This window comes from Sus scrofa, chromosome 16 (genome assembly GCF_000003025.6).
Source record: "Sus scrofa isolate TJ Tabasco breed Duroc chromosome 16, Sscrofa11.1, whole genome shotgun sequence".
Lineage (NCBI taxonomy): Eukaryota > Metazoa > Chordata > Mammalia > Artiodactyla > Suidae > Sus > Sus scrofa.
Window position 1 is genome coordinate 47,800,971 of NC_010458.4, and position 26,619 is coordinate 47,827,589.

At 40.5% G+C, this 26,619-nt stretch overlaps 1 protein-coding gene across 3 annotated transcripts in view; it reads left to right on the plus strand.

Moving 5' to 3' along the window:
• BDP1 (B double prime 1, subunit of RNA polymerase III transcription initiation factor IIIB) overlaps nucleotides 303-26,619 on the plus strand; it is a 108,241-nt gene continuing 81,924 nt past the window's right edge. For 2 of the 3 annotated variants that reach the window (XR_002339791.1, XM_005672526.3), the window contains exons 1-7: nucleotides 303-775; nucleotides 5,712-5,991; nucleotides 7,637-7,746; nucleotides 9,360-9,419; nucleotides 12,165-12,293; nucleotides 13,511-13,644; nucleotides 16,005-16,099. Coding sequence is in view for 2 of the 3 variants with exons in the window: in XM_005672526.3 (XP_005672583.2) it covers nucleotides 564-775; nucleotides 5,712-5,991; nucleotides 7,637-7,746; nucleotides 9,360-9,419; nucleotides 12,165-12,293; nucleotides 13,511-13,644; nucleotides 16,005-16,099 (1,020 nt within the window). In the remaining variant the exon portion in view is untranslated. The remainder of the gene's footprint in view (nucleotides 776-5,711; nucleotides 5,992-7,636; nucleotides 7,747-9,359; nucleotides 9,420-12,164; nucleotides 12,294-13,510; nucleotides 13,645-16,004; nucleotides 16,100-26,619) is intronic. The other variant, XM_005672527.3, reaches the window with a different exon arrangement.

Genomic DNA, 26,619 nt, shown 5'->3' on the forward strand with positions numbered 1-26,619 from the left:
AGAAATAGCAAAAAAAAAAAAAAAAAGAATTTTTAAGGCTTAGAGACGTGCTGATGAGCAGGCAGTGCTCTACAGAATCCTCTACAAACAAAAACGGCCAGCGACTTTAAGAGTTTTGTAAAAGTCTGAGCTGATAGATTGACTACCTCTTCTTTTGAACAATTCCTAAGGAGAGCGAAGAGCACGCCAGCGCTGCTTCTCATTTCCCGTTCTCAGATAACCCAGGCTCCAGAGCTTGACAGTTACCATGGCTCCGGGCGCTCTACGTCTTACGCCATCCGGCGGCGTTGGGTGATGACGCAGTCAGTTCCGGCGCCCTCCGAGGGCGGGGATTCAAGGTGCTGAGGGAAACTTGGCAATTAGTGTAGTAGGGTCATGAAGAAGAGGCGGCGGCGGGAGATCCGAGGCGGCGGCGGGAGCGTGAAACTGCGGTAGCTGTCTGTTCGGCTGGTAGTGTGGCTCTGTGGCAAGAGCGTAGTTCTTAAACTCCTCTCTGGGCAGCAGCCGGGGCTCGGGGCTGAGAGCGGCCGTGGGGCCGCCTCCCCGGGCCCCCTGGCTCCGCCATGTTCCGCAGGGCACGCCTTAGCGTGAAGCCGAATGTCAGGCCTGGAGCGGGCGCCAGGGGCTCCACTGCCCCCAATCCCCAGCGTGAACAAGAGGCTCCCAGGCCGCCAGAGCCTGCCGCGGCCTCTGTCCCGAAGCCAGCGGAACCTACAGATGTGCCTCCGGTGGATTCTGGGGAGGCAGAACCTCAAGAAAAGACTCCCAAGAGCAGGTAAGGACTTGCAGAGGCAGCGTTTTCGTCTACTCCTCCCTTGTCGTGTCACCTGGAAGCGGAGTAAAGAAACTTTATGAATAAGTACTCTTTCGCTTGCACTAAGCCTGGCAGTTGAGACCGCCGAACACACTGCAAACTGCAGTTGGTCACTCTGACCACACGGTGTGGGAAGCGTGGATTTTGTTACCGAGTATAGATTCTTTGAGACGGGACCATGTCTTAAAGCGGTGGCGGGAGGAATCCGCACATAACAGTTATGAGGTGAAGAATATCCACATGTAGTCATTGGAGCGTTTAGATCACCACGGTTTTCATTCTTTTGGAATACTTTGCTGGTGTAAGTTTTTAAAAAAATATTAAAAACAATTATTCTTAAAAGAAGAGGAGTGTTACTTGATTCTACATTATGTCAACGGAAAGGAAGTCTGGTTATTTGTTTTAATTTGAGGCTGTGGCCCTTTAGCTATAGTGACCATGTTTTCTGAACAGAAAAGCATGTGTCATGTACTACATTTGGATTCAGAATTCTTCTCCTTAACAATTCATGGATTTCGCCCAGGCAGAGTTTTTTCATATGCAAAATGTGGATAACATAACCTGCTTTGGAGAGTTATTGTAAAAATTAAAGATAACTGATATAAACTGTCTTGCATAGAACATGGCAGAATAGTTACCTACCTTTAGGTGTTTAAAGGTGATGGAACAAAGTAATTAAAGTTAAGACATGTTGAGTTACTAATGGTCTCTGATTTTTTTTTTTTTTTTTTTTTTAGGGCCACCCCTGCCGCATTTGGAAGTTCCCAGGCTAGGGACTAAATTGGAGCTGTAGCTGCCAGGCTACACCACAGACACAGCAACCCGGATCCAAGCCACATCTGTGACCTACACCACAGCTCATGGCAACACTGGATCCTTAACCCACTGAGCAAGGCCAGGGATCCTGCATCCTCATGGATACTAGTCAGGTTCGAAACCCATGGAGCCACAATGGGAACTCCCTGATCTCTGTTTTTATACTCTAAATATGAGGAAACCAAGGAAAACCAACCCCATTAAATGACAGTGAGATGGCATAAATTTTTTTTCTATTGTGATAGGAAGGTGACGATTTTACTCCTTTCTTTTTTGGTTTGATTTTTTCTGTTGGCCTTAATTGGTGCTGGGTATAGAATGTTATTTTGATAGCTTAGTGATGCTTAGTAATTTCCAAGTTTCTTACAAGAATTTATTTCACAATTTCTCCCAATAATGGACTACAAATACCAGTTACTGTTAAAGTAATAAAGTTTACAGAGATTCTGTTAACTACATGTGAATGCATGATTATCGATAATATAAGTGTAGTCTTGAGACATTTAAGATTAAGGGTATTGCTTTCATAGAGTAGACATTTAGTAAATATACTTTGTTTTTTATCCTTTTTTAAGTGGGTCTTTACTTTTTTTTTTTTTTTTTTTTTTTTTTTGCTATTTCTTGGGCCGCTCCCGAGGCATATGGAGGTTCCCAGGCTAGGGGTCTAATCAGAGCTGTAGCTGCCAGCCTATGCCAGAGCCACAGCAACGCAGGATCCGAGCCGTGTCTGCAACCTACGCAGGATCCGAGCCGTGTCTGCAACCTACACCACAGCTCACGGCAAAGGCAGATCATTAACCCACTGAGCAAGGGCAGGGATCGAACCCGCAACCTCATGGTTCCTAGTCGGATTCGTTAACCACTGCGCCACGACGGGAACTCCTAAGTGGGTCTTTACTAATTGTAAAAACCTATAGGGTGTATGTTTTGTCCTTTTATGCATTCAACTTAACTGGATAAAATGCAGGTGGTATCACATTATTAGGGCTGAGATAAGGGTTTAATTTGGATACTTTCTGGAAAGGTTATTTTATAGGTTTAGGCATATTCCACTTTTATATTAAACTAATCCTAACATGAAAACAGTAGACTGCTTTTATTTATTTTTCTTTTTGGCCACAAGGTACAGCAGCTTAAAGTAGGATCTCAGTTCTCAGACCAGGGATTGAACCTGGGTCCCAGAGGCAAAAGTGCTGAATAGTAACCATTACACCAACAGGGAACTCCCTGGTTTTAATTCTTGACTTATATCCTCTTAAGGCCATTCCTGAAATATTATATCTAGTCTAAACTATAATATATATAATTTCCAGGGACTTACTACTTTCTTTAAGTGAAGAGTTTATTTATTTTTATTTTTATTTATTTTGTCTTTTTAGGGCCGTACCTGAGGCATTTGGAGGTTCCCGGGCTAGGAGTCAAATCTGAGCTGTAGTTGCTGATTTATACCACAGACAGCAACGCCAGATTCGAGCCGAGTCTGCGACCTACACCACAGGTCACGGCAACGCCTGATCTTTAACCCGCTGAGCAGGGCCACGGATTGAACCTGCATCCTCATGGATACTAGTCAGATTCACTTCCACTGAGCCACAATGGGAACTCCAAGAGTTTATTTTGATAGCTGAATAAGTAGAGTTATACCTGACAAAAGATAAATGATTTCTCTCTTGAACAGAATTTGGTTTGATTGATGTAGCTCAATATCTTCAAATAACTGCAATAGAAATATTTCAGAAGGTTGACATTTTGTATGTTTGGTTTGACCGATTCCAAGTTGATAGATAATTAAAGTAAAATGCCAGTAATTTAAATCAGTTTTAAGAGGGTGTCTTTATAGATTATAAACTTAATTTTAAAAAAACAGCGCTCATTTGGTCATCTCTTGGGGTATAGCAGGTTTAAGGATCCGGTGTTGTCATTGCACATCTTGGGTCACTACCGTGGGTGGGTTCAGTCCCTGGCCCAGCAGCTTCCACATGCTGCAGGCACGGCCAAATAAATAAAACAACCCTCATTTAATGGTGTACAGTGTGTAAAAACACTGAATCACTGTACTGTACACCAGAATCTAATCTAATATGGTAAATCAGCCTATATTTCAGGAGTTCCTGTTGTGTCACAACAGATTAAGAATCCAACTGGTATCTATGAGGATGTGGGTTCTGTGCCTAGACTCACTCAGTGGGTTAAGGATCCTGTGTTGCTGAAAGCTGTGGCATAGATCAAAGACGTGGCTTATATCCCACATTGCTGTGGCTGCAGTGTAGGCTGGCAGATGTAGCTCCAATTTGACCCCTAGCCTGGGAACTTCCATATGCTGTGGGTGCGGCCCTTAAAAAAAAAAAAAAAAGGAAAAAATCTATACTTCAATAAAAAAACTTTTCTTTAAATTTATCAGAAGAAAAAGGGGAGTTCCTGTCATGACTCAGTGGTTAAGGAATCCGACTAGGAACCATGAGGTTGCGGGTTCGGTCCCTGCCCTTGCTCAGCGGGTTAAGGATCTGGTGTTGCCGTGAGCTGTGGTGTAGGTTGCAGACTTGGCTCCGATCCCGAGTTGCTGTGGCTCTGGCATAGGCCGGCAGCTATAGCTCTGATTAGACCCCTAGCCGGGGAGCCTCCATATGCCACGGGAAGAGGCCCAAGAAATGGCAAAAAGACAAAAAAAAAAAAAAAAAAAAAAAAGAAGGGAAAAAAAAAACCTTGGAGTTCCCCAGTGGCTCAGTGGGTTAAGTATCGGGTTGTCACTGCTAGGGCTTGTTGCTGCAATTGAATCAAAGCTGCAGCTGCCAGCCTATGCAGCAGCCACAGCAACTTGGAATCCAAGCTGCATCTGCTTGTGGCAACGCTGGTTGCCACCTCAGCTTGTGGCAACGCTGGTCCTTAACCCACTGAGTGAGGCCAGGGATCGAACCTGCATCCTTGTGGATTCCAGTTGGATTAGTTTCCATTGCATCACAGTGGGAACTCCCTGGCCTGGGAACTTATGCATGCTGCAGATACAGCCCAAAAAACCCCAAAACTGGAAAAAAAAAAAAAAAAAAGAAGAATAGAAGAATATGAATTAACCTCTCAGTTATCTGATAATTTGAGTTACGCTGATTAGCTTTGTTTTATAATTTAGATTTTTTGTATTTTGTCTTTGCTTTCCTTGAGGGACGTAGCATGAGCATAAAATTATGTGCTATTAGGTCTTAGGAATTTGAGGTTTCAAAGGACTCATTAGTTTTCATTAGAATTTCCAGGAGTTCCCGTCATGGCTCAGTGGTTAAGGAATCCGACTAGGAACCTTGAGGTTGCCGGTTCAATCCCTGGCCTTGCTCAGTGGGTTAACGATGATCCGGTGTTGCCGTGAGCTGTGGTGTAGGTTGCAGACTCAGCTCGGATCCTGTGTTGCTGTGGCTCTGGTGTAGGCCGGCAGCTACAGCTCCGATTCAACCCCTAGCCTGGGAACCTCCACATGCCTCGGGAGCGGCCCTAGAAATGGCAAAGAGACAAAAAAAAAAAAAAAAAAAAAAAGAATTTACATATCTAAATTTAGTAAATAAAAATTTTATTGCTACCTCTGTTCAAGTCAATGATTTCCCACCACCCCTCCAAAAGACATGTGGAAGTTTCTGCCTGGAGGGAGCAAAACTAAGCCAGACCTTCGACCCCCACCTCAGTGGCAGCAATGCCTTATCCTTAACCCACTGTGCGCTGGGCCTGGGATCTGACTGGCGCCTCCACAGAGAGAAGCTGGATCATTAAGCCACTGTACCACAGCAGGAACTCCTAGACTGGTTTTTATTTATTTATTTTTTGTCTTTTTGCCTTTTCTAGAGCCACTCCCAAGGCATATGGAGGTTCCCAGGCTAGGGGTCTAATTGGAGCTATAGGTGCCCGCCTACACCACAGCCACAGCAATGCTGGATCCTTAACCCCCTGAGCAAGGCCAGGGTTTGAACCCGAATCCTCATGGTTCCTAGTCGGATTCGTTAACCACTGCACCACAACGGGAACTCCTAGACTGGTTTTTAAAAGTAGGATATTTAAAAGAAGATCCATGGTATCCTTTTTTTTTCTTTTTAACTTTCAACAGTGATGAAAAGACTGATGGTGGGAATAATGTTGAAGAATCAAGTAAATCTTCCCCTACTGTTTCACAAAGAAGAAAGCGACTATCAAGTACCTCTAGTGTGGTCAAGCCTAGTGTCAGTGTTCCCTCAGAACCTCATCCTTTATCTACAGTTAATAATCAAGAAGCTCCACAGCCAAACCCCGTTCCGACAAAAGAGAAACAGCCATGCTCAGATCGATTCCGAATATATAAAGCCCAGAAACTGAGAGAAATGTTAAAAGAAGAGTTGAGAAAAGAGAAGGTATTGTAAAAAAATCAGAATTTTGACTGTTGCCTGCTAGATTTCTGATTTTATGTTAATGAGGCATCATTTAGAGGAAAAATAAGCATCTGTAGCATTTTGATGAGAGAAACAAAACCAAATCACATCCTTCATGTTAGTACAATATCCCCTTTTGTTAACAGAATGATTTAAGAAGCATGATGGGATTAATAAGCTATTTTTTTTCCACAGTATTAATTTTTATATATTTTATTCATCTATGTCTTTTTTTTTTTTTTTTTTTTTTTTTGGTCTTTTTGCCATTTCTAGGGCAGCTCCCACGGCATATGGAGGCTCCCAGGCTAGGGGTCCAATCGGAGCTGTAGCCACCAGCCTACACCACAGCCCACGGGAATACCAGATCCTCAACCCACTGAGCGAGGCCAGGGATCAAACCCGCAACCTCATGGTTCCTAGTCAGATTCGTTAACCACTGAGCCACGACGGGAACCCCCATCTATGTCTTTGTTTTTGGCAGCAGCCACAAATAAAAGTTCCATATGTGTGCTCACAAACACATATGCTTACAAGTGTATTTATAAACTAGACCTTTAGTGGGATTTTTTTCTGAGGATGTCTAGGTATGACTGACATTCATTTGAATTAAGTATAGTTGAGCAAAATGAATTGGTAATGTTTTCTAAATTGACAAAAGGAAAATTGTAGATGGGGAAGATGTGTGTATAACTCGAGTCTATGTTCTTTTTAATCTTGAAGATTCATTGTCTGTCTGAGAAGGCAGTGTGACACTAGGAAAGCATGCATCCTCTGGAATTTGATACTTTAAGGTTTGACTCTTAGGGTCATCCTTTATTATGTAACTTTGAACAATTTAGTCTCCTGTGGCTGTTCCCTCATTTGTAAAATAGACTGATGATAGTATCCACCTTATTGGAAGATTGTGAAGATTAAAAGAGTTGATATGTGTAAAACACATTTAGACTAGTTACTTAGTAAATGGTAAGAGCCCAACAAATGTCTGCTCTTATTATTAATTATAGAATGTCCACCTTTTTCTAATTAAGAGGAAGATAAAATACTTACCTCGGTATTTTGTATTCATTATCTCATTTAAATATGTTAACTGTGAGAAGTTGATGTCACTTTTATACAGGAGGAGATAAAACTCCGAGAGGTTATTTGCTTTATGTCAAGTATCAGTGGAGGCTGTGAGACTTGAATCCATATCCTTGAAAATCTAAGCCTCAAAATGTTCTATGTTTTATAGAATCTGCTTAATTACATTTATTTTGGGGAAGCAAAAATTAAATATTTGCTTCAAGAATTTTATAAAGCATGCAGAATTCCAGTTCATTGCAGGGCAAGTAAAAGCTGTGTATGTATAAATTTTCAGTGAACCCTTGTGATTAGTCAGCATCAGTAATCATGATTTTATACATTGCACTTTATGCAGTCCTAGTCACTTTAGTTTTTAAAATTCCTTAATGTGCTCCAACTTTTTAATACTGAATTTATAATTTCTACTAAAATTAGGCATAATTGTGATAGGAATAATTTTCAAGCACTTGAAATGAATGCAGCAGTTGGCTGAATACTTAAATGTATATGGCTATAATTCTCCTTTATTTATAAAATAAAAGTGTATCTTTGTGTGTGTGTCTAGAAGCAATGGAAAAACAAACATGCCGTAAATGAAAATCAGAGGCCACAAGATCGTTCAAAAATGACTATGAGAGATTTCATATATTACCTGCCAAATAACAATCCAATGACGTAAGTAAAGTTTATTTCTGTTTTACTTCCTTTGGGTATGTAGTGATTTAAGTAAATATCATTTTTATAAAGTACAGTTTCATGTTTTCCAAAAACATGTTGACAAAATTTATGGCACATGGGATGTCCTTTTATTTTTTAATTTTAATTTTAAGTTTTTGACCACTCCAGCGGCATGTGGAAGTTCCTGGGGCCAGGGACTGAACCTGCAACAGGAGTGACAACGTCGGATCCTTACCCTGCTGTGCCACCAGGGGAGTTCCTGATGTCCTTTTAGATAGAACTTTATGGCAAAAATTAGTGATATTTCACGTCACTGCTTTCTTGGGATGGTAAATGATGCCCTTTATCTCTGAGATGAAAAATAAATTTCATATGTTATATTACCAAGATGTAGTAAAACCAACTAAATAACTTTTCTGTCGTTAGTATTGGATGCTAGTCAGATTCTTAAGCTGCCGAACCACAACAGGAACTCCACCATTTATATTTCTTTTTCTTTTTTTTTAATCTCTTTGTCTTTTTAGGGCCGCATCCGCAGCATGTGGAGGTTCCCAGGCTAGGGGTCTAATTGGAGCTGTAGCTGCTGGCCTATGCCACAGCCACAGCAACGCCAGATCCGAGCTTCCTCTGTGACCTACACCACACCTCAGGGCAACGCCGGATCCTTAACCCACTGAGCAAGGGCAGGGATTGAACCCGCAACTACATGGTTCCTAGCTAAATTTGTTTCTGCTGTGCCACGACAGGAACTCCCCTATTTCTTTTTCTTTTTCTTTCTTTCTTTCTTTTTTTTTTTTTTTTTTTTTCGGTCTTGTCTTTTTAGGGCCGCACCCGTGACATATGGAGGTTCCCAGGCCAGGAGTCCAATTGGAGCTGTAGCTGCCAGCCTACACCAGAGCCATAGCAAGGTGGGATCCAAGCTGCACCTGCGAGCTACACCATAGCTCATGGCAATGCCAGATCCTTAACCCACTGAGAGAGACCAGGGATCGAGTCCTCATGGATGCTAGTTGGGTTCACTAACCGCTAAGCCATGACTGGGAACTCCAATATTTCTTATATACTATAATGTTATCTAAAGGGGTGATCTAATTTCCATACCCTACCTCTTAATTAAATGCAGTGGCATTGATTAACAAATTCTCTTAAGAACAAAGCTTGATTGTAATCACAGGCTGGGGAGGCAGAAAGTTTATAATAAATCTTCTCATGGTTGTGTTGTTCATGGTGTGCCAGGTGAATGTAGGAGTAGTGGTGTGTTTTCATTGTAGCCTTTTCCAGGTTCACTCGGCTTCAGCCTAGTTGCGGGAAGGGCCAGAAACCTAGGTTTTGAGTTGTTTAACATGTAGGAGTTGAAAATGAGCCAACTAGGTTGCTTCATGCCTTGGGACTAGGAGTTTCCCTTCACTGGTCACTTGATTAGGGTAATGAATTATTTATGTTGATGATGGAAGTTTTTTACTGAAAAATTGACTGTTGGAGTACGCCATCATTAATAGTGTTATATCATTAAAAAAATTGCAACTAAAATTATTTGTTTTTTGTCTCAGATAAAACTGACAAAATGTAAGTTAGTTATTAAAAAGTGTGTTGCTATTTGTGTTTAATAGTTCTTCACTGGAGCAAGAAAAGAAAACTGAAAAATCGTCGACACCAGTCCAAACAAGAGAGTAAGCATCTCATCTTTTTTGAATATTTTCTATTGTGGATACTTTTTTTTTGTACTTTTTTTTTTTTTTTTTTTTTTTTTTAAGGTCTGCACCTGTGACATATAGAGGTTCCCAGGCTAGGGGGTCAAATTGGAGCTGTAGCTGCTGGCCTATACCACAGCCATATCAATGCCAGATCCGAGCTGCATCTGCAGTCTACACCACAGCTCACGGCAACGCTGGATCTTTAACCCACTGAGCGAGGCCAGGGATTGAACCCGAGTCCTCATGGTTACTGGTAAGGTTCTTTACCACTGAGCCACGATGGGAACTCTGATATGTTTTTAAAAAATGAAATCAAATGATTCTTTCTATTTTAGTTAAATTACATGTGATGGGGTTTTTAGGTAGAATAACGACAAGAATAAAAGTAACTTCTTGTTTAAGTCAGTATGAAAGCCCCACACTATTTGTGTACTAAGTAAATAGTCTGATGATTTTAAATTAAAGCTTTTAGAATTAGGGTTTTATTTTATTTATTTATTTTTTTCACTTTTAGGGCCACATGTGCGGCATATGGAAGTTCCCAGGCTAGGGGTCAAATCCGAGCTGAGGCTGCCAGCCTGTGCCATAGCTCGCAGGCAGTGCCAGATACTTAACCCACTGAGCAAGGCCAGGGATCGAACCCAGATCCTCATGGGTACTAGTCAGGTTCGTTACTGCTGAGACACAATGGAAACTACTCATTTTATTCATTTATTTATTTTTTTTGTCTTTTTGCCTTTTCTAGGGCCGCTGCCACAACATATGGAGGTTCTCACGCTAGGGGTCTAATTGGAGCTGTAGCTGCTGGCCTACACCACAGCCACAGTAACGCCAGATCCGAGCTACATCTGCGACCTACACCACAGCTCATGGCAACGCTGGATCCTTAACCACTGAGCAAGGCCAGGGATCGAACCTGCAACCTTATGGTTCCTAGTCCGATTCGTTAACCGCTGAGCCACGACGGGAACTCCCTCATTTTAGAATGATAATATTCATATTCATATGGTGCAAAATTCAAAAGGAATAAAAATATTGAGAACATATGGTGCAAAATTCAAAAGGAACAAAAATATTGAGAACGTTTTCTAACTCTGACTGCCATCTAGTCCCTCTCCCTAGAGGCAACAAATGTTATCAAATTTTTATTGTATCTTTCTAGTTCTAGTCTATGTCTATCCAAGCATTTTTTTCTTTCTTTTTAGCATCCTGTATACACTATTCTGCAGTAGGTATTGTTTTGATGCCATTAGAGAGTCTCTTTGCGTACAAGCATTTTACTGTCACATGTATTAGTTTATTCCCAAGAAATTCCTCCAAGAGACCTCTGAGGAAGTTATTGTAGTCTTGTAATTCAAGATAGGAAATTGTGGAAAATCAAAAGAAGCATTAGGGTTTTTCTGGTTGTTACATCAAGTAACAGTCATTAAGTAATGATTGCTGTTATGCTTAGAATCCGTATCATTTATTTATTTTTGTTAAGGCTGCCCTTGCAGTATATGGAAGTTCCTGGGCTAGGGGTTGAATCAGAGCTGTAGCTGCTGGCCTACACCACAGCCACAGCAATGCCAGATCCAAGCCTCATCTGCAACCTATGCCACAGCTTGTGGCAATGCCAGATCCTTAATTCACTGAGTGAGGCCAGGGATAGAACCCACTTTTTTTTTTGTCTTTTTGCCTTTTCTAGGGCTGCTCACATGGCATATGGAGGTTTCCAGGCTAGGTTTCTAATTGGAGCTGTAGCTGCCAGCCTACGCCAGAGCTGCAGCAGTGTGGGATCCGAGCCTTGCATCTGCAACCTACACCACAGGTCACGGCAACGTTGGATCTTTAACCCACTGAGCAAGGCCAGGGATCGAACCCACAACCTCATGGTTCCTAGTTGGATTCGTTAACCACTGAGCCACAACGGGAACTCCTAGAACCCACATCTTAATGGACATGATATCGGGTTCTTAACCTGCTGAACCACACTGGAAACTCCTAGAATTCATATTATTTTTAATTAATTAATTAATTAATTTTACAGCCATGCCCTTGGCATGTGGAGGTTCCTGAGATCCAAGCTGCTGCAGTGACAGTGTTGGATCCTCAACCTGCTGTGCCACAGGGGAACTCCAAATCTACATTATTTTAAAGTGGAACTCTCAAGCTTTAGAAATAGATTATGTTTTTACCATTTTATAGGTTATATTTCCTTCAGTAAGATCTTGAGATAGTGTAATTGAATGGAAAGTGTATGGAATTTGGAGTCATCATTTGGAAAAGTGTGTTTAGCTTCTCTGGTCTACCCTCACTGTTGTATAATCTAGAGCAAAAGTAATTTATCTTCTCCAAACTTCAAATGAGTATGAAAACTACCCCCCAAAGTTTGTTCTGAAGAGGTGGTAGAATGATTTGGAAACTAATGCTGTATAACTGTAAGGGTTATTTTTGTTAATGCTGTTATATCTGGATGGTTTACTCTGATACTCTATTGAGGTAGAAAAGGTGAGCATTTATTTCCTTTCATTTTCAAAGGGAGTAAAGGCTCTTAGTAAATGCTACTTGATAAAATTTGAGAAAGCCTTATGACTGTCCTTAACAACACATAGCATTTATTTTCACTTAGGTTATAGGGAAAGTAGGGAATAGCTAGAAGGTTGAATTTGAAATAATTTATTTTAGAAGTTCATAATATTCAGGGAATATTTATGAAATAACCTATCTTTACATTTGTAGGCAAGAAGGTAAGAGTACTCCTGATGGTGAAGATAATGAAGAAATAGAAGAAGAGATGGATGATGGTCCATTGCTGGTTCCTCGAGTCAAAGTGGCAGAAGATGGTTCTATTATTTTGGATGAAGAAAGGTAAGTTTAAAAAAAGAGAGATTGTGGTTTTATGAGAACAAATGTGCTTTGTCTAGTGAGGGAGATTGAGCTGCTGTATTTGTCATTGTCACTTAGACTCCGATGTTTATATTTGCATAATGGATGTCGTAAATAGAAAGGTGGCTTAGATTCATTTATAATCTTTAGCAATTTTTGTAATGTCATCCTTTTATGAGAAGATGCCGACTTGCCACCCACTAACCTGCTGCCATTGTTTTACTAACTTTGCTGGTAACTGAGATCAGCTATTGAAATAGTCACGCGCTATCCTCCACAGAGGATAGATTTCGAAGATTAACTCAACCTTGTTGTTAATTTTCAAGCTTAGTATTATTAACTTATACCATATTCTGTTGTGTGGTGATAACTACTGAAAATTCATTGAAACGTAGGTGTAACATATTTTATGATTTTTCTTATGGTGAGGTTTAATTGACTTTCTGATTTAATTTTAGTCATAACATTAAATTTCTCAAATTTGACATTATGCAATTTAGTTGTCTTTCCAGTGTTTCTTATTAAAAAAGGAAGATAAATTACTAAGGAAATAAAAAAGAGGGATGGAAAGTCTTCTGACAGTTTAGTTAGTAATAAATTGTTTTATAGCATGTAGATTCTATGATAAACATAAATGTAATATTATTAATAATAATTGTTTTTGTGTGTTGTTTTCCATTACTTTGTGGTGATGATTATACTGTTAAAAGCATAATTAACTGCTCTGTGTGCAGGAGTGTAACACATAAATGTAAAATACTTATATTTCTCAGTATCCCCTGTTGGTAGTTAATAATATATGTTAAATATAGGAGACGTGCAAAAGTCACTAAAAAATAATTATTTAGGTTACCCAAAGATATTTTGTAGATTTCATATTGCAGTAATTAAGGATTTTGAAAAAATAGTTGGCATTTGTTTTTGCTCCCTGGCAATGACATTTTAAGTGAAAATCAGGAGATTCTTGGAAAATATGCATACCTCAAATGTATATTGTACTTTTTTTCATTTGTATATTATACTTTTTTTTTTTTTTGTCTCTTTTTTTGCTATTTCTTTGGGCCGCTTCTGCGGCATGTATATTATACTTTTGATGTGGCTTTGCCATAGTAGATTTCAAAATATAACTGTTAAGATCTCATTTACTATTTATTTCCTTGTTTTTAGTGTATAGCTATTTAAAAATATTTTTCTTTCAGTTTAACTGTAGAAGTTTTGAGAACAAAAGGTCCCTGTGTTGTTGAGGAAAATGACCCCATATTTGAGCGTGGTTCTACAACTACATATTCCAGCTTTAGGAAAAACTATTACTCTAAACCGTGGTCAAATAAAGGTAACTGATTTTCATTTTAAATTGTGTAGATTGTTCATTTGAAATGAAGTGAATTATTTTCTCTTTCTAAATTAAACAAGAACTCTCTTAAGTAAAAAAGAAAAATTCCGAGTTGCCTTCATGGCTCAGTGGTTAACAAATCTGACTAGGAACCATGAGGTTGCGGGTTTGATCCCTGGCCTCGCTCAGTGGGTTAAGGATCTGGCATTGTCGTGAGCTGTGGTGTAGGTCGCAGACGAGGCTCAGATCCCTCGTTGCTGTGGCTGTGGTGTAGGCCAGCGGGCTACAGCTCCGATTAGACTCCTAGCCCGGGAACCTCCATATGCCACGGGAGCGGCCCTAGAAATGGCAAAAAGACAAAAAAAAAAAAAAAAAAAAGAAAAAGAAAGAAATCCAAACTACCATGTTTTCTCTTTAGCTAATTTTATTGCTTCCTTTTTCCTACCTCCCATTATGGAACTGTATCTCTGACTATCTTAGGAATCTTTTTTATGAGTTAGCATTATGGTTATTTTGAAATATTCCTCTCTGTTAAATTCCTATAAAACAAATACCATTTTAATGACAAATTATCAATATTTTTAATGCTCATAATAACAGTCATACCTAAGTATTGATAATACAGTTTTTAATGGTAAAAACTACAGAGTTAGAAAACGTAGCACCTGGAGATCCTGTTGTGGCTCAGTGCATTAAGAATCCAACTAGAATCCATGAGGATGCAGGTTCAATCCCTAGCCCCACTTGGTAGGTTAAGCATCTAGCCTTGCTGTAAGCTGTGGTCTAGGTTGCAGACATGTCTTGGATCCGTATTCTGCGGGTGTGGCCCTAAAAAGACAAAATACATATATATATTTTATATATATATATATATATAATATACATATATATAACCTATTGCATCCTGTTGCATATTACTTTTTATTTTTGCTCTTTGGTATGAACATGCCCATTTCTTACTTTCTTTCTTTTTTTTTTTTCTTTTTTTTATTTAGGGCCGCACCTGTAGCATGTGGAAGTTCCCATGCTAGGGGTTGAATCAGAGCTGTAGCTGCTGGCCATAGCCACAGCAACATCAGATCTAAGCATTGTTTGCAACCTACACCACAGTTTGCGGCAATGCCAGATTATTAATCCACTGAGCGAGGCCAGGGATCAGACCAACATCTTCATGGATATTAGATGCATTTCTGTTGAGCCACAATGGGGACTCCCTAACGGAGGTAATTTTATTTTTTAATTTAATTTAATTTTTTTTTTTTTTTTTTTTTTTTTTTTTTTTGTCTTTTGCCATTTCTGGGGCTGCTCTGGCGGCACAGGCTAGGGGTTGAATTGGAGCTGTAGCCGCTGGCCTCCGCCAGAGCCACAGCAGCGTGGGATCCGAGCCGTTTCTGTGACCTACACCACAGCTGATGGCAACGACGGATCCTTAACCCACTGAGCAAGGCCAGGGATTGAACCCGAAACCTTATGGTTCCTAGTTGGATTCGTTAACCACTGAGCCATCATGGGAACTCCTAAAGAAAGTAATTTTAGATCCGTGAGGTTCTTTGTAGTAAAATTGAAATATGTCTTTGTACATGTACATAGATATATTTCTGTGATTAAAAGACTTACTGGACTTTTGGGTGTTCCCTAGTGGCTTAATGGATTAAAGATCTGGCATTGTCACTGCTGTGGCGTGGGTTTGATCACTGGCCCAGGAACTGGCCCAGAAACATTCTGTGGCTATGGGTCCAGCCAAAAAAAAAAAAAAAATTATTGGACTTTAATGAAAAACTTAAGTACTGTCTTATTTATTTACCTTTTTCTTTTTTTTTTTTTGGCCACGTTGCAGCATACAGAGTCCTGGGCCAGGGGCCAGATGTAGCAATGCTGGATCTTTTAGCCCACTCTACCGGGCTGAGGATTGAACCAGTGTTCTGGCACTGCAGAGATGCTGCTGATCCCATTGTCCCACGGTGGGAACTCCTGTCTATTTCATTTCATTTTATTTTTTTTAAATTAAAAAATTTTTTTTTTCTTTTTGTATTTTCTTAGGCTGTACCCGCGGCACATGGAGGTTCCCAGGCTAGGGGTCTAATCAGAGCTGTGGCTGCCAGTCTACACCACAGCCACAGGAACTCGAGTTCCGAGCCACATCTTCGACCTACACCACAGCTCACGGCAACATGGGATCCTTAACCCACTGAGTGAGCCCAGGGATTGAACCCGCATGGTTCCTAGTCATATTTGTTAACCACTGAGCCACGACGGGAACTCCTCTATTTTATTTTTAACTCGATGTATTCTTAGGATTCCTATCTCTGAAATATTTAGAACACTAATTCTCAGTTTTTCTAAATCTTTTATTTTTACAGAAACAGATATGTTTTTTTTAGCCATCAGCATGGTAGGAACTGACTTTTCTATGATCGGACAGCTTTTTCCTCACAGAGCAAGGATAGAAATTAAGGTAAGGCAAACCCATTATTCATCGATTAAAGAGAGATTAAAAAATTAGTATTAACCTTTGTACAGTGTAATAATGGTCATTCTGGTTCTGCAGGATATGAGGAGTTGTTTATATTCTTTATTTTCCTTTTTGATTATTGATCTTTGATACAAGGAGAACAAAATGTTAAAGTTCTATGAAGGCTACAATTTGATTGTCTAGGGGAGTGCTCTGATCTGAGTAATTAATGACAAATTTGTCACTAGACTGTTTGTTTCAGAAGTAGTTTAGACCCTTCCCTTAGAAGAGTTTAGTGTGGTTCCAGCAGGTCTTTGGGCAAAGTATAGAAAAGTGAAAATGGACTAGTAAATTTACATTGGTTTTCAGGGGAGTTCCCGCTGTGGCGCAGTGGTTAACGAATCCTACTAGGAACCATGAGGTGGCGGGTTTGATCCCTGCCCTTGCTCAGTGGGTTACCGATTCGCCATTCGCCATTGCCGTGAGCTGTGGTGTAGGTTGCAGACATGGCTCGGGTCCCGAGTTGCTGTGGCTCTGGCGTTGCTGTGGCTCTGGCGTAGGCTGGCAGCTACAGGTCCGATTCGACCCCTAGCCTGGGAACTTCCATATGCCGCAGGAGCGGCCCAAGAAATAGCAAAAAGACAAAAAAAAAAAAAAACAAAACCAAACCCAAAATACATTGGTTTTCAAATTTTGAATCAACCTTGTATTGTATTCCTCTGATAAATCCCAGTTAATCATACTGTATTATACTTTTTATATGTTGCTGACTTTTATTATATTTTCTTGTGGATGTTTTGCATCTTTGTTCATGGGGGTGTTGATTTTTAATTTCCTTTGAGTGTTGTTATGTTTTTGGTAGCAGGATTATGCTGGTCATAGAAAATGAGTTGGAAAGTTTCCCTCTTCAGTTATCTGAGAAAATTTGTTTAAGATTAGTATTATTTTTTTTTATGTTAGATAGAATTTACCCATGAAACCATCTGGGCTTATAGTTTCCTTTGGAGCAAAGGTTTTGATTGAGTTCCATTTCTTTAATACATATAGGGTATTTATATTTTCAGTTTTTCCTTGTGTCAGTTTAGATGCTAAGTTGTTGAATTTATAGGCATAAAAATTTCATGCCTTTCACTTAGCATTTTAGTGTTTGTGAGATTTATAGTGATATATCTCATGGAGTAATTTTTTTTTTGTTTGTTTTGCTAAAGGTTTTTGACTTCCAGAAGTCTTTTTAAATGAACCAGCTTTTAGCTATGTTAAGTTTTCAGTTTGTGTGTTTTCACTGATTTTTTATTTATTTTTCTTTCTCGGCTGTGTCTATGGCATATGGAAGTTCCTGGACCAGGGATCAAAATCCAAGCTGCAAAAAGACAAAAAAAAAATAAAGTAAAAAAATAAAAAAATAGGAGTTCCCGTCGTGGCGCAGTGGTTAACGAATACGACTAGGAACCATGAGGTTGCGGGTTCGGTCCCTGCCCTTGCTCAGTGGGTTAACGATCCGGCGTTGCCGTGAGCTGTGGTGTAGGTTGCAGACTCGGCTCGGATCCCGCGTTGCTGTGGCTCTGGCGTAGGCCGGTGGCTACAGCTCTGATTCAACCCCTAGCCTGGGAACCTCCATATGCCTCGGGAGCGGCCCAAGAAATAGCAACAACAACAAAAAACAAAAAGACAAAAAAAAAAAAAAAATAGGCGTTTCTGTCGTGCTGCCGTGGTTAACGAATCCGACTAGGAACCATGAGGTTGTGGGTTCAGTCCCTGCACTTGCTCAGTGGGTTAACGATCCGGCGTTGCCGTGAGCTGTGGTGTAGGTTGCAGACTCGGCTCGGATCCCGCGTTGCTGTGGCTCTGGCGTAGGCCGGTGGCTGCAGCTCCGATTGGACCGCTAGCCTTGGAACCTCCATATGCCGCAGGAGCAGCCCAAGAAATAGCAAAAAGACAAAAAAAAAAATCCAAGCTGCAGCTGTGACCTGTGCCACAGCTGTGGCAATGCTGGATCCTTAACCCATTGTACCACACCTGGGATCAAACCTGCACCTCAGCAGTGACCCATGCTGCCACAGGGACAGCCCCAGATCCTTAACCTGCTGTGCCATAGTGGAATCTCCTTCGCTGATTTTTTAAAAACTCTGAGCGTTGCTTTCCTTCTTTAGGCATACTTCATTTTATTGTACTTTACAGATACTGTGTTTTTTTACAAATTGTAGATTTGTGGCAGCCCTGTATTGTCAGATGATGTTTAGCATTTTTTTAACAATAAAGTATTTGAAATTAAGTATTTTGGCATAATGCTATTGCACACTTAATAGACTGCCTCAGTATAATGTAAGCTTAACTTTTATGTGCACTGGGACACAACAACAAAAAAATGTGTGTGACTTGCTTTATTGTGATTTTCACTTTATTGCCATGGTCTGGAACCAAACCTGCAATATTTTCAAGGTGTGCCTGTACTTACTTTGGGTTTAATTTTCTCTATTTTTTTTAGCTTCTTTAGATTAAGCTTAGAACATAGATTTTTAAACCCTTCTTTTTTAATATAGACATTTAAAGCTATAAATTTCCATCTAAGCTGTAAGTATATCCCATAATATTAATATGTTGGCTTTCATTGTCAATCAGTTAAAAATATTTTCTAGGAGTTCTGTTGTGGGTCAGTGGAAACGAATCTGACTAGTATGCATGAGGACGAAGGTTTGATCCCTGGCCTTGCTCAGTGGGTTAAGGATCCAGCCTTGCCATAAGCTGTGGTGTAGGTCGCAGATGAGGCTTGGATCTGGTGTTGCTGTGGCTGTGGCGTAAGCCGTCAGCAGCTGCTCCGATTAGACCCCTAGCCTGGGAAACTCCATATGCTGCGGATGTAGCCCTAAAAAGACAAAAGACAAAAAGAAGAACAAAAAAGTGTTTAACTTCCAACATTTGGACGTTTCTCAATATCTTACTGTTACTGTTTTCTAATTTAACTTCATTGTGAATGTCAAAGGACATAATCTGTAAGATTTCTTTCTTTGAAATTTATTGAAATTTATTTTAAGGCCTGTCTTTCTCTCATCCTGGTCAGTGTTCCTGATACATGTGAAATGAATGTGTATCCTGCAGTTATTAGGTGTAGTATTGTCTAGTTCCATCATTTACTGAGTGAAGAGTTAACCATCCAACCATGGTTATAGAGTTGTCTGTTTCTCTCTGTAGATTTTTTTTTTTTTTCTTCTTTTTTTGGCTCAGGCATGCAATGGCTTGATGTGGAATCTCACTTCCCAAACCAAGGATTGAACCTGGGTTACAGCAGTGAAAGTGCTGAATCATAACCACTAGGCCACAGGGAACTCCCTAGATCTATCGGTTCCTGTTGTGCATTGAACTTCATGTTATTGAAGTTCTTTTATTGGTTGCATTCATGTTTTAGCTTGTTGAATTGATTCTTTTATTAGTAGGAAATGTCCGTATTTGTTCTATCACTCCTTGCTCTGAAGCCTTTTTTAAGATACTGATGTATCAACACCAGCTTTACTCTACATACTCTTCACATGATTTTTTTTTCCTATCCTTTTACTTTTTATCTATTTCTTTATAGATGACTTTTGTAATTACATGTAGTTGGATCATGCTACTTTAAAAATTTTTTTAATTGACATATAACAATGTACTAGTCTTAGGTGTACAGCATTGCAATTTGATATGTATATGCTATGAAATGATTACTGCAATAAATTTGGTTAACATCCATGAATATACATAGTTAGACATTTTCTTTTTCTTGTGATGAGAACTTTCTTTTCTTTCCTTATTTATTTATTTATTTTTTGGCTGTACACACAGCATGCCTAGGTTCCTGGGCCAGAGATCAAACCCGTGCCACAGCAGTGACGGTGCTGATCCTTAACCCATTGAGTGACCAGGGAACTCCTGATGAGAACCTTTATGATTTACTCTCTTAGCAACTTTCATACATACGGCACAGTATTGTGGTTTGTTTTTGGGTTTTTTTTGGGCTGCCCCTGCAACATACGGAAGTTCCCAGGCCAGGGGTTGAATTGGAGCTGCTGGCCTATGCCACAGCCCCGCCAAACCTGAGCCATGTCTGTGACCTACACCATAGCTCATGGCAACTCCAGATCCTTAACCCACTGAGTGAGGCCACGGCTTGAACCTGAGTCCTGATGGATACTAGTCAGGTTCGTTTCCGCTGAGCCACAGAGGGAAATCCGGTATTGTTAAGTATTGTCAACATGCTATACACTACATCCCCAGGACTTACTTATCTTATAGCCGGAAGTTTGTACCTTGACCACCTTTACTCATTTCTCCCAGCTTCCCACCCCTGTTTACCACTAATCTTTTCTTTGTAATTATGATTTTTTTAAAATTCTGCGTATAAATGGGATCATACAGTATTTGCCTTTCTCTGATTTATTTCACTTGGAGTAATGGTTTCAAGGTCCATCCATGATGTTGCAAATGGCAGGATTCCCTTTATGGCTAAATAGTACTCCATCCTGCTCACCTATTTTTCCCTTAGTGGCCATTTAGGTTGTTTCTGTGTCTTGGCTGCTGTGAATAATGCTGCAGCAAACATGGGGGTGCAGATATCTTTTTGAGATAGTGCTTTTGTTTTCTTTGGATAAATACCCAGAAGTGGAATTTCTGGATCATAATTTAGTTTTTAACTCTTTGAGAAACCTCCGTATTTTTCCACAGTGGCTCTGCCAGTTTACATTCCCACCAACAGTGTAGTTGGGTTCCCTTTTCTCTACATCCTTGCCATCACTTGTTATTTCTTAACTTTTTGGTAATAGCTATTCTAACAAGTGTGAGGTAATATTGAATTGTGGCTTTCATTGGCATTTGGGTCATACTTTTTTTTATCCAATCTGACACTCTACCTTTTTTTTGTCTTTTTACGGCTATACCCATGACATATGAAGGTTCCCAGGCTAGGTAGGGCTTGAATCAGAGCTGTAGCTGCTGGCCTATGCCACAGCCACAGCACCGTGGGGTCCGAGCTGCGTGTGCAACCTACACCACAGCCCACAGCAACACTGGATCCTTAACCCACTGAGCCAGGCCAGGGATCAAACTTGCGTCCTCATGGATGCTAGTCAGATTCGTTTCTGCTGAGCCACAGTGGGAACTCCATCTACCTTTTAATTCTATTATTGCACTCCTCCAAGAAATGAGGGAATGATAAAAATAAAATGAATTGTTTTACATTTCTATTAATAACTTATGTTTAATGTGTTAATTGATACGGATGGATTTAAGTCTACCATTTCTCTATTTCCCATTCATTCTGTCTGTTTTTTTACTCTTCCTGCCTTATTTAGGGTTAATCAGATTTTTTTTAGTATTGTGTTTTATTTGTATTGTACCTTTTTACTCTAAATGTTTTAACTTCCTAAAGGAATAATTCCATTTACCTTCCATCCTGCACTCTATTATCTATTTTACTTCTGCTATGAATCACACTGAACAATAAACTTATTTTAGCTTAATGAGTCTTTTGTCTTTAAAGGAAATTGAGTAGAAAAGAGAAACTACAACTGACCCTTGAATAATGCAGGGGTTAAGAGTGCCAATCCTCCTTGCAGTCAAAAATCAGAGTATAACTTTTTTTTTTTTGGTCTTTTTTTTTAGGGCTACACCCACAGCATATGGAGGTTCCCAGGCTAGGGGTTGAATCAGAGCTGTAGCTGTTGGCCTGTGCCACAGCCACAGCAGTGCCAGATCCAAGCTGTGCCTGTGACCTACTCCATAGCTCACGGCAATGCCAGATCCTTAACCCACTGAGTGAGGCCAGGGATTGAACCTGTGTCCTCCTGGATACTAGTCAAGTTCGTTTCCACTGAGCCACAATGGCAACTCCCATCATATAATTTATTGCTGGCCTTTTGTATCTGTAGTTCCTCTATATCTACAGTTTTGCATCCCTGGATTGAGCCAACATTGGACTATGTAGTACTGTAGTATTTACTGTTGAAAGAAAACCTGCATGTAAGTGGATGTATGCAGTTCAAACTCATATTGTTCAAGAGTCAACTGTAGTCTTTAATATTTAGCTGCATGTTTACCATTTTTGATGCTTTTCATTCCTTTTTGTAGGAATGAAACAAGTTATCTGCTGTTGGAAATTCTCTGCTTTCATTTATCTGACAGTCTTTTTTTCAGCCTCTTTTTCTTTTTTTTTTTGGCTCTGCCCACAAAACACAGAAATTCTGGGGCTAGGGGTCAAATCCATTGTAGTGACAACACAATAGTACCCTTATCCGGCTAAGCCCCCAGGGAACTAACTCCTCAGCCTCATTTTTGCTAGATGTACAAGTCTGGTTTGATAGTTTTTCCTTTTAGTGCTTTTAAAATGTCATTCCACTGTCCATTGGCCTCCAGTGTTTCTGATGAAAAGTCTGTCATCACTAATGTTGCTCTTCCCCTGTACGTGATGAGTTTTCCTCTGATTGTTTTTGAGATATTTTTCTTTAATTTGGGTGTTCAGCAGTATGTTTATGATTTGCCTAAGGGTTGTTCATTTAAAAATTTTTTTCTTCTTTGTTCTCTACTTCTGGTACTCCACTTACATGTTTTAGTCTACATGACATTATACTACAGACTACTAAAGCTGTGCCCATTTTTTTCCCCCAGTGTATTTTCTTCATCTCAGATTGGTTAGTTTCTGTTACCATGTTTGAATGTTCTCTGACCCTGTCTTCTGCTATCTTCAATCTGCTGTTAAGCCCATTCAGTGAATGTTTAATTTCTTTTTTTTTTTTTTTTGTCTTTTTTTTGGTATTTCTTTGGCCGCTCCCGCGGCATATGGAGATTCCCAGGCCAGGGGTCTAATCAGAGCTGTGGCCACCAGCCTATGCCAGAGCCACAGCAACGCAGGATCCGAGCCGTGTCTGCAATCTACACCACAGCTCACGGCAACGCCGGATCGTTAACCCACTGAGCAAGGGCAGGGATCGAACCTGCAACCTCATGGTTCCTAGTCGGATTTGTTAACCACTGCGCCATGACGGGAACTCCTGAATGTTTAATTTCTGATACTATGTTTTTCATTTCTGTAATTTCCAATTGGTTTTCTTCGTTTCCATTCCTCTAGTTAGATTTCTGTATCTGTTCATTCCATATTTTCCTTTAAATCCTTGAACAGACTTATAAGAGGTGCTTTGACTTTCTTGTCTGCTAATTTCAACATCTGGGTCATATTGGGATCTGTTTCTTTTGACTTTCTTTTTATTTCCTTGCCTGTGCATCACGTATTCCTATCTTGTGTCTTGTGGGTTTTTTTGTTTTTTTTTTTATTAATTGCATACAAAGTTGACACTGTGAATGATGTGTTACAGTGTCTAGATTATGTTTGTTTTTATTTTCTTTTTAAAGAGCTTTGAGTTTATTTATTTATTTAAATTTTTTTTTTTTGGTCTTTTATCTTTTTAGGGCTGCATCTGCAACACATGGAGGTTCCCAGGCTAGGGGTCAAATTGGAGCTGCAGCCGCTGGCCTATGCCACAGCAATGTGGGATCCAAGCCATGTCTGCGACCTCTTGGCAATGCCGGATCCTTAATCCACTGAGCAGGGCCTGGGATTGAACCTGCGTCCTCATGGATGCCAGTCGAGTTCACTAACTGCTGAGTCACATCAGGAACTCCAAAAGTGTTGAGTTTAGTTCTAGAAGGAAGATAATATATTGTCAACTTTGTTCCTGTCAAGGCTTGGTTTTAGGTTCTTTTTCTTTTTTTTTTTGTTGTTGTTGTTGTTGTTGTTGCTATTTCTTGGGCCGCTCCCGCGGCATATGGAGGTTTCCAGGCTAGGGGTTGAATTGGAGCTGTAGCCACCGGCCTATGCCAGAGCCACAGCAACGCAGGATCCGAGCTGCGTCTGCAACCTACACCACAGCTCACGGCAACGCCGGATCGTTAACCCACTGAGCAAGGGCAGGGACCGAACCCGCCACCTCATGGTTCCTAGTCGGATTCGTTAACCACTGCGCCACAACCGGAACTCCCTAGGTTCTTTTTCTTTCTTTTTTTGGTCTTTATTCTAGGTTTCTCATCTGAAGCAAAAAATAGAGTTACTATCGTCTGACTTCTCTAAGGATGGTTATTCCATTCTGTGTGCATAGCAAAGAAGGTAATTCATTACATTAGTAAATGCCTTAGGGCATTAGGGTTAATTCTTATGCTAGAACCTCAATTGAGAAAGGCTGCTCTGGGATGTGATTCTTTTGTCGAAGTGGTGGTTGTTCTGGTATCTCAGGTGAATGTCTGGGTGTTAACAAATCTTTCCATTCTGGAAAGAACCCTATCATCTCACTATGTTATGTGACTTCTAGTATCTTTGTGCTCCCATCCCTGTGGTAGCTGTTGTCCATAAGACCTCATGCTCTGGGTATACACAGCCCAGATGTAGACCAACAGCCTATGGGATACTTCTTCCAGGCTTGTAACACTCCTCTTTTTTTTTCTTTCTTTTTTTGGTTTCTTGTCTTTTTGCCACTGCACCTGCAGCATATGGGGGTTCCCAAGCTAGGGGTTGAATCGAGCTGCAGCTGCCAGCCTACACCACAGCCACAGCCACGCCAGATCCTTAGCCCACTAAGTGAGGCCAGGGATTGAACTTGCGTCCTCCTGGATACCAGTCAGATTTGTTTCCACTGAGCCATGATGGGAACTCCCAAGACTTGTCTTTAAATAGCTCTCTTCTCTGTAGAACCCTGACCCTAAAGATCCTCTTCTTCCTCGGCCAAGTGGGATCTCTGTGCTCTGTTTGGCCTTTATCTCTTTCATTAGTTAGGAAATTTAGCCCAGGCAGAGAGCCAGGGTGAATGTTTGTACATCTTTTGTGTTTCCCATCTCTCCAGGATTATGGTGTTTGTAGTCTTTCTTTGCCTATTATCCTGTCCAGTGCTTGAAAATAGTGGATGCATTTTTTTATTCAGCATTAAAGTTATTTATGATGGGTTGGTTGTGTAGAACAAGCCCATTACCTGTTACTTAGGGCCAGAGGTGGAAGTTATGGGATTTATTTTGTGTTCATAGAATTTGGTCCACAGTGGTTCCTGTCTACAAATTCAGTGGCAAATATCAATAATTCCTTTTTTTTTCTTGTCTTTTTAGGGCTGCACCTGTAGCATATGGAGGTTCCCAGGCTAGGGGTCGAGTTGGAGCTATAGTCACTGGCCTATGCCTCAGCCACAGCAGTGCCAGATCCGAGCCACATCTGTGACCTATACCACAGCTTACAGCTGGATTCTTAACTCACTGAGCAAGGCCAGGGATTGAACCTGCGTCCTCATGGATACTAGTCAGATTTATTTCTGCTGAGCCACGATGGGAACTCCAATACATTCTTTACAAATGTTTTAAATTGTTCTGAATTATATTCCCAATTAGGTAAAATATGATATTGCAGTGTTTTAGACTGAGTAATATCTAAATCCTGTTGGTGTTTTTCTCAGGTAGTTTAATTTAGTGACTGTAGCCTGTCACTTTTTATGTGACTTTTATTGTCTATGGAAGTGACTTTTGTTAACCACCCTGGAAATGTTTAACGAATATGATCTTTTAAGGGAGAAAGATGATCATCTTTGAAAACTTCTATATTACTTGGAAATCAGTTTTATAAAGAAAAATAAAGAATAGAAAAAGAGGGAGTTCCCATTGTGGCACAGTGGAAACGAATCTGAGTAGGAACCATCAGGTTGCAGGTTCGATCCCTGGCCTTGCTCAGTGGGTTAAGGATCTGGTGGTGTTGTGAGCTGTGGTGTAGGTCGAAGACGCGCCTCAGATCCCGTGTTGCTGTGGCTCTGGTGTAGGCCGGCAGCTACAGCTCCGATTAGACCCCAAGCCTGGGAACCTCAATATGCCGTGGGTACAACCCTAAAAAGGACAAAAAAAAAAAAAAAAAGAAAGAAAAAAAAAAAGAAAAGAAAAGAGGGATAATCTGTATATTGAAAGATGTTAGTCATATGAAGTTTTAAAAAAATAGCCAAGGCTAAAGTATAGAATTTCAGGATGTACCCTTAGGTGATAAACACTAAGGAAATGCAAGAAAATGATTGCTATAAGAGGTTAGGTAGGAGATCTCTTCGTGACTCAGTGGTTAATGAATCCGACTAGGAACCATGAGGTTTCGGGTTCGATCCCTGGCCTTGCTCAGCGGGTTAAGGATCCAGCGTTGCTGTGAGCTGTGGTGTAGGACCCAGATGCGGCTTGGATCCCTTGGTGCTATGACTGTGGCTGTGGCGTAGGTCAGCTGCTATAGCTCTGATTAGACCCCTAGCCTGGGAACCTCCAAATGCCGAGTGTGCAGCTCTAGAAAAAGGCAGAGACAAAAAAACAAAAAAACGAGTCAGGTTAGGGAGTTCCTGTTGTGGCTCAGCAGAAATGAATCTGACTAGCATCCATGAGGATGCAGGTTTGATCCATGGCCTCACTCAATGGGTTAAGGATACAGCGTTACTGTGAGCTGTGGTCACAGATGCAGCTTGAATCTGGCATTACTGTGGCTGTGGTGTAGGGAGGCACCT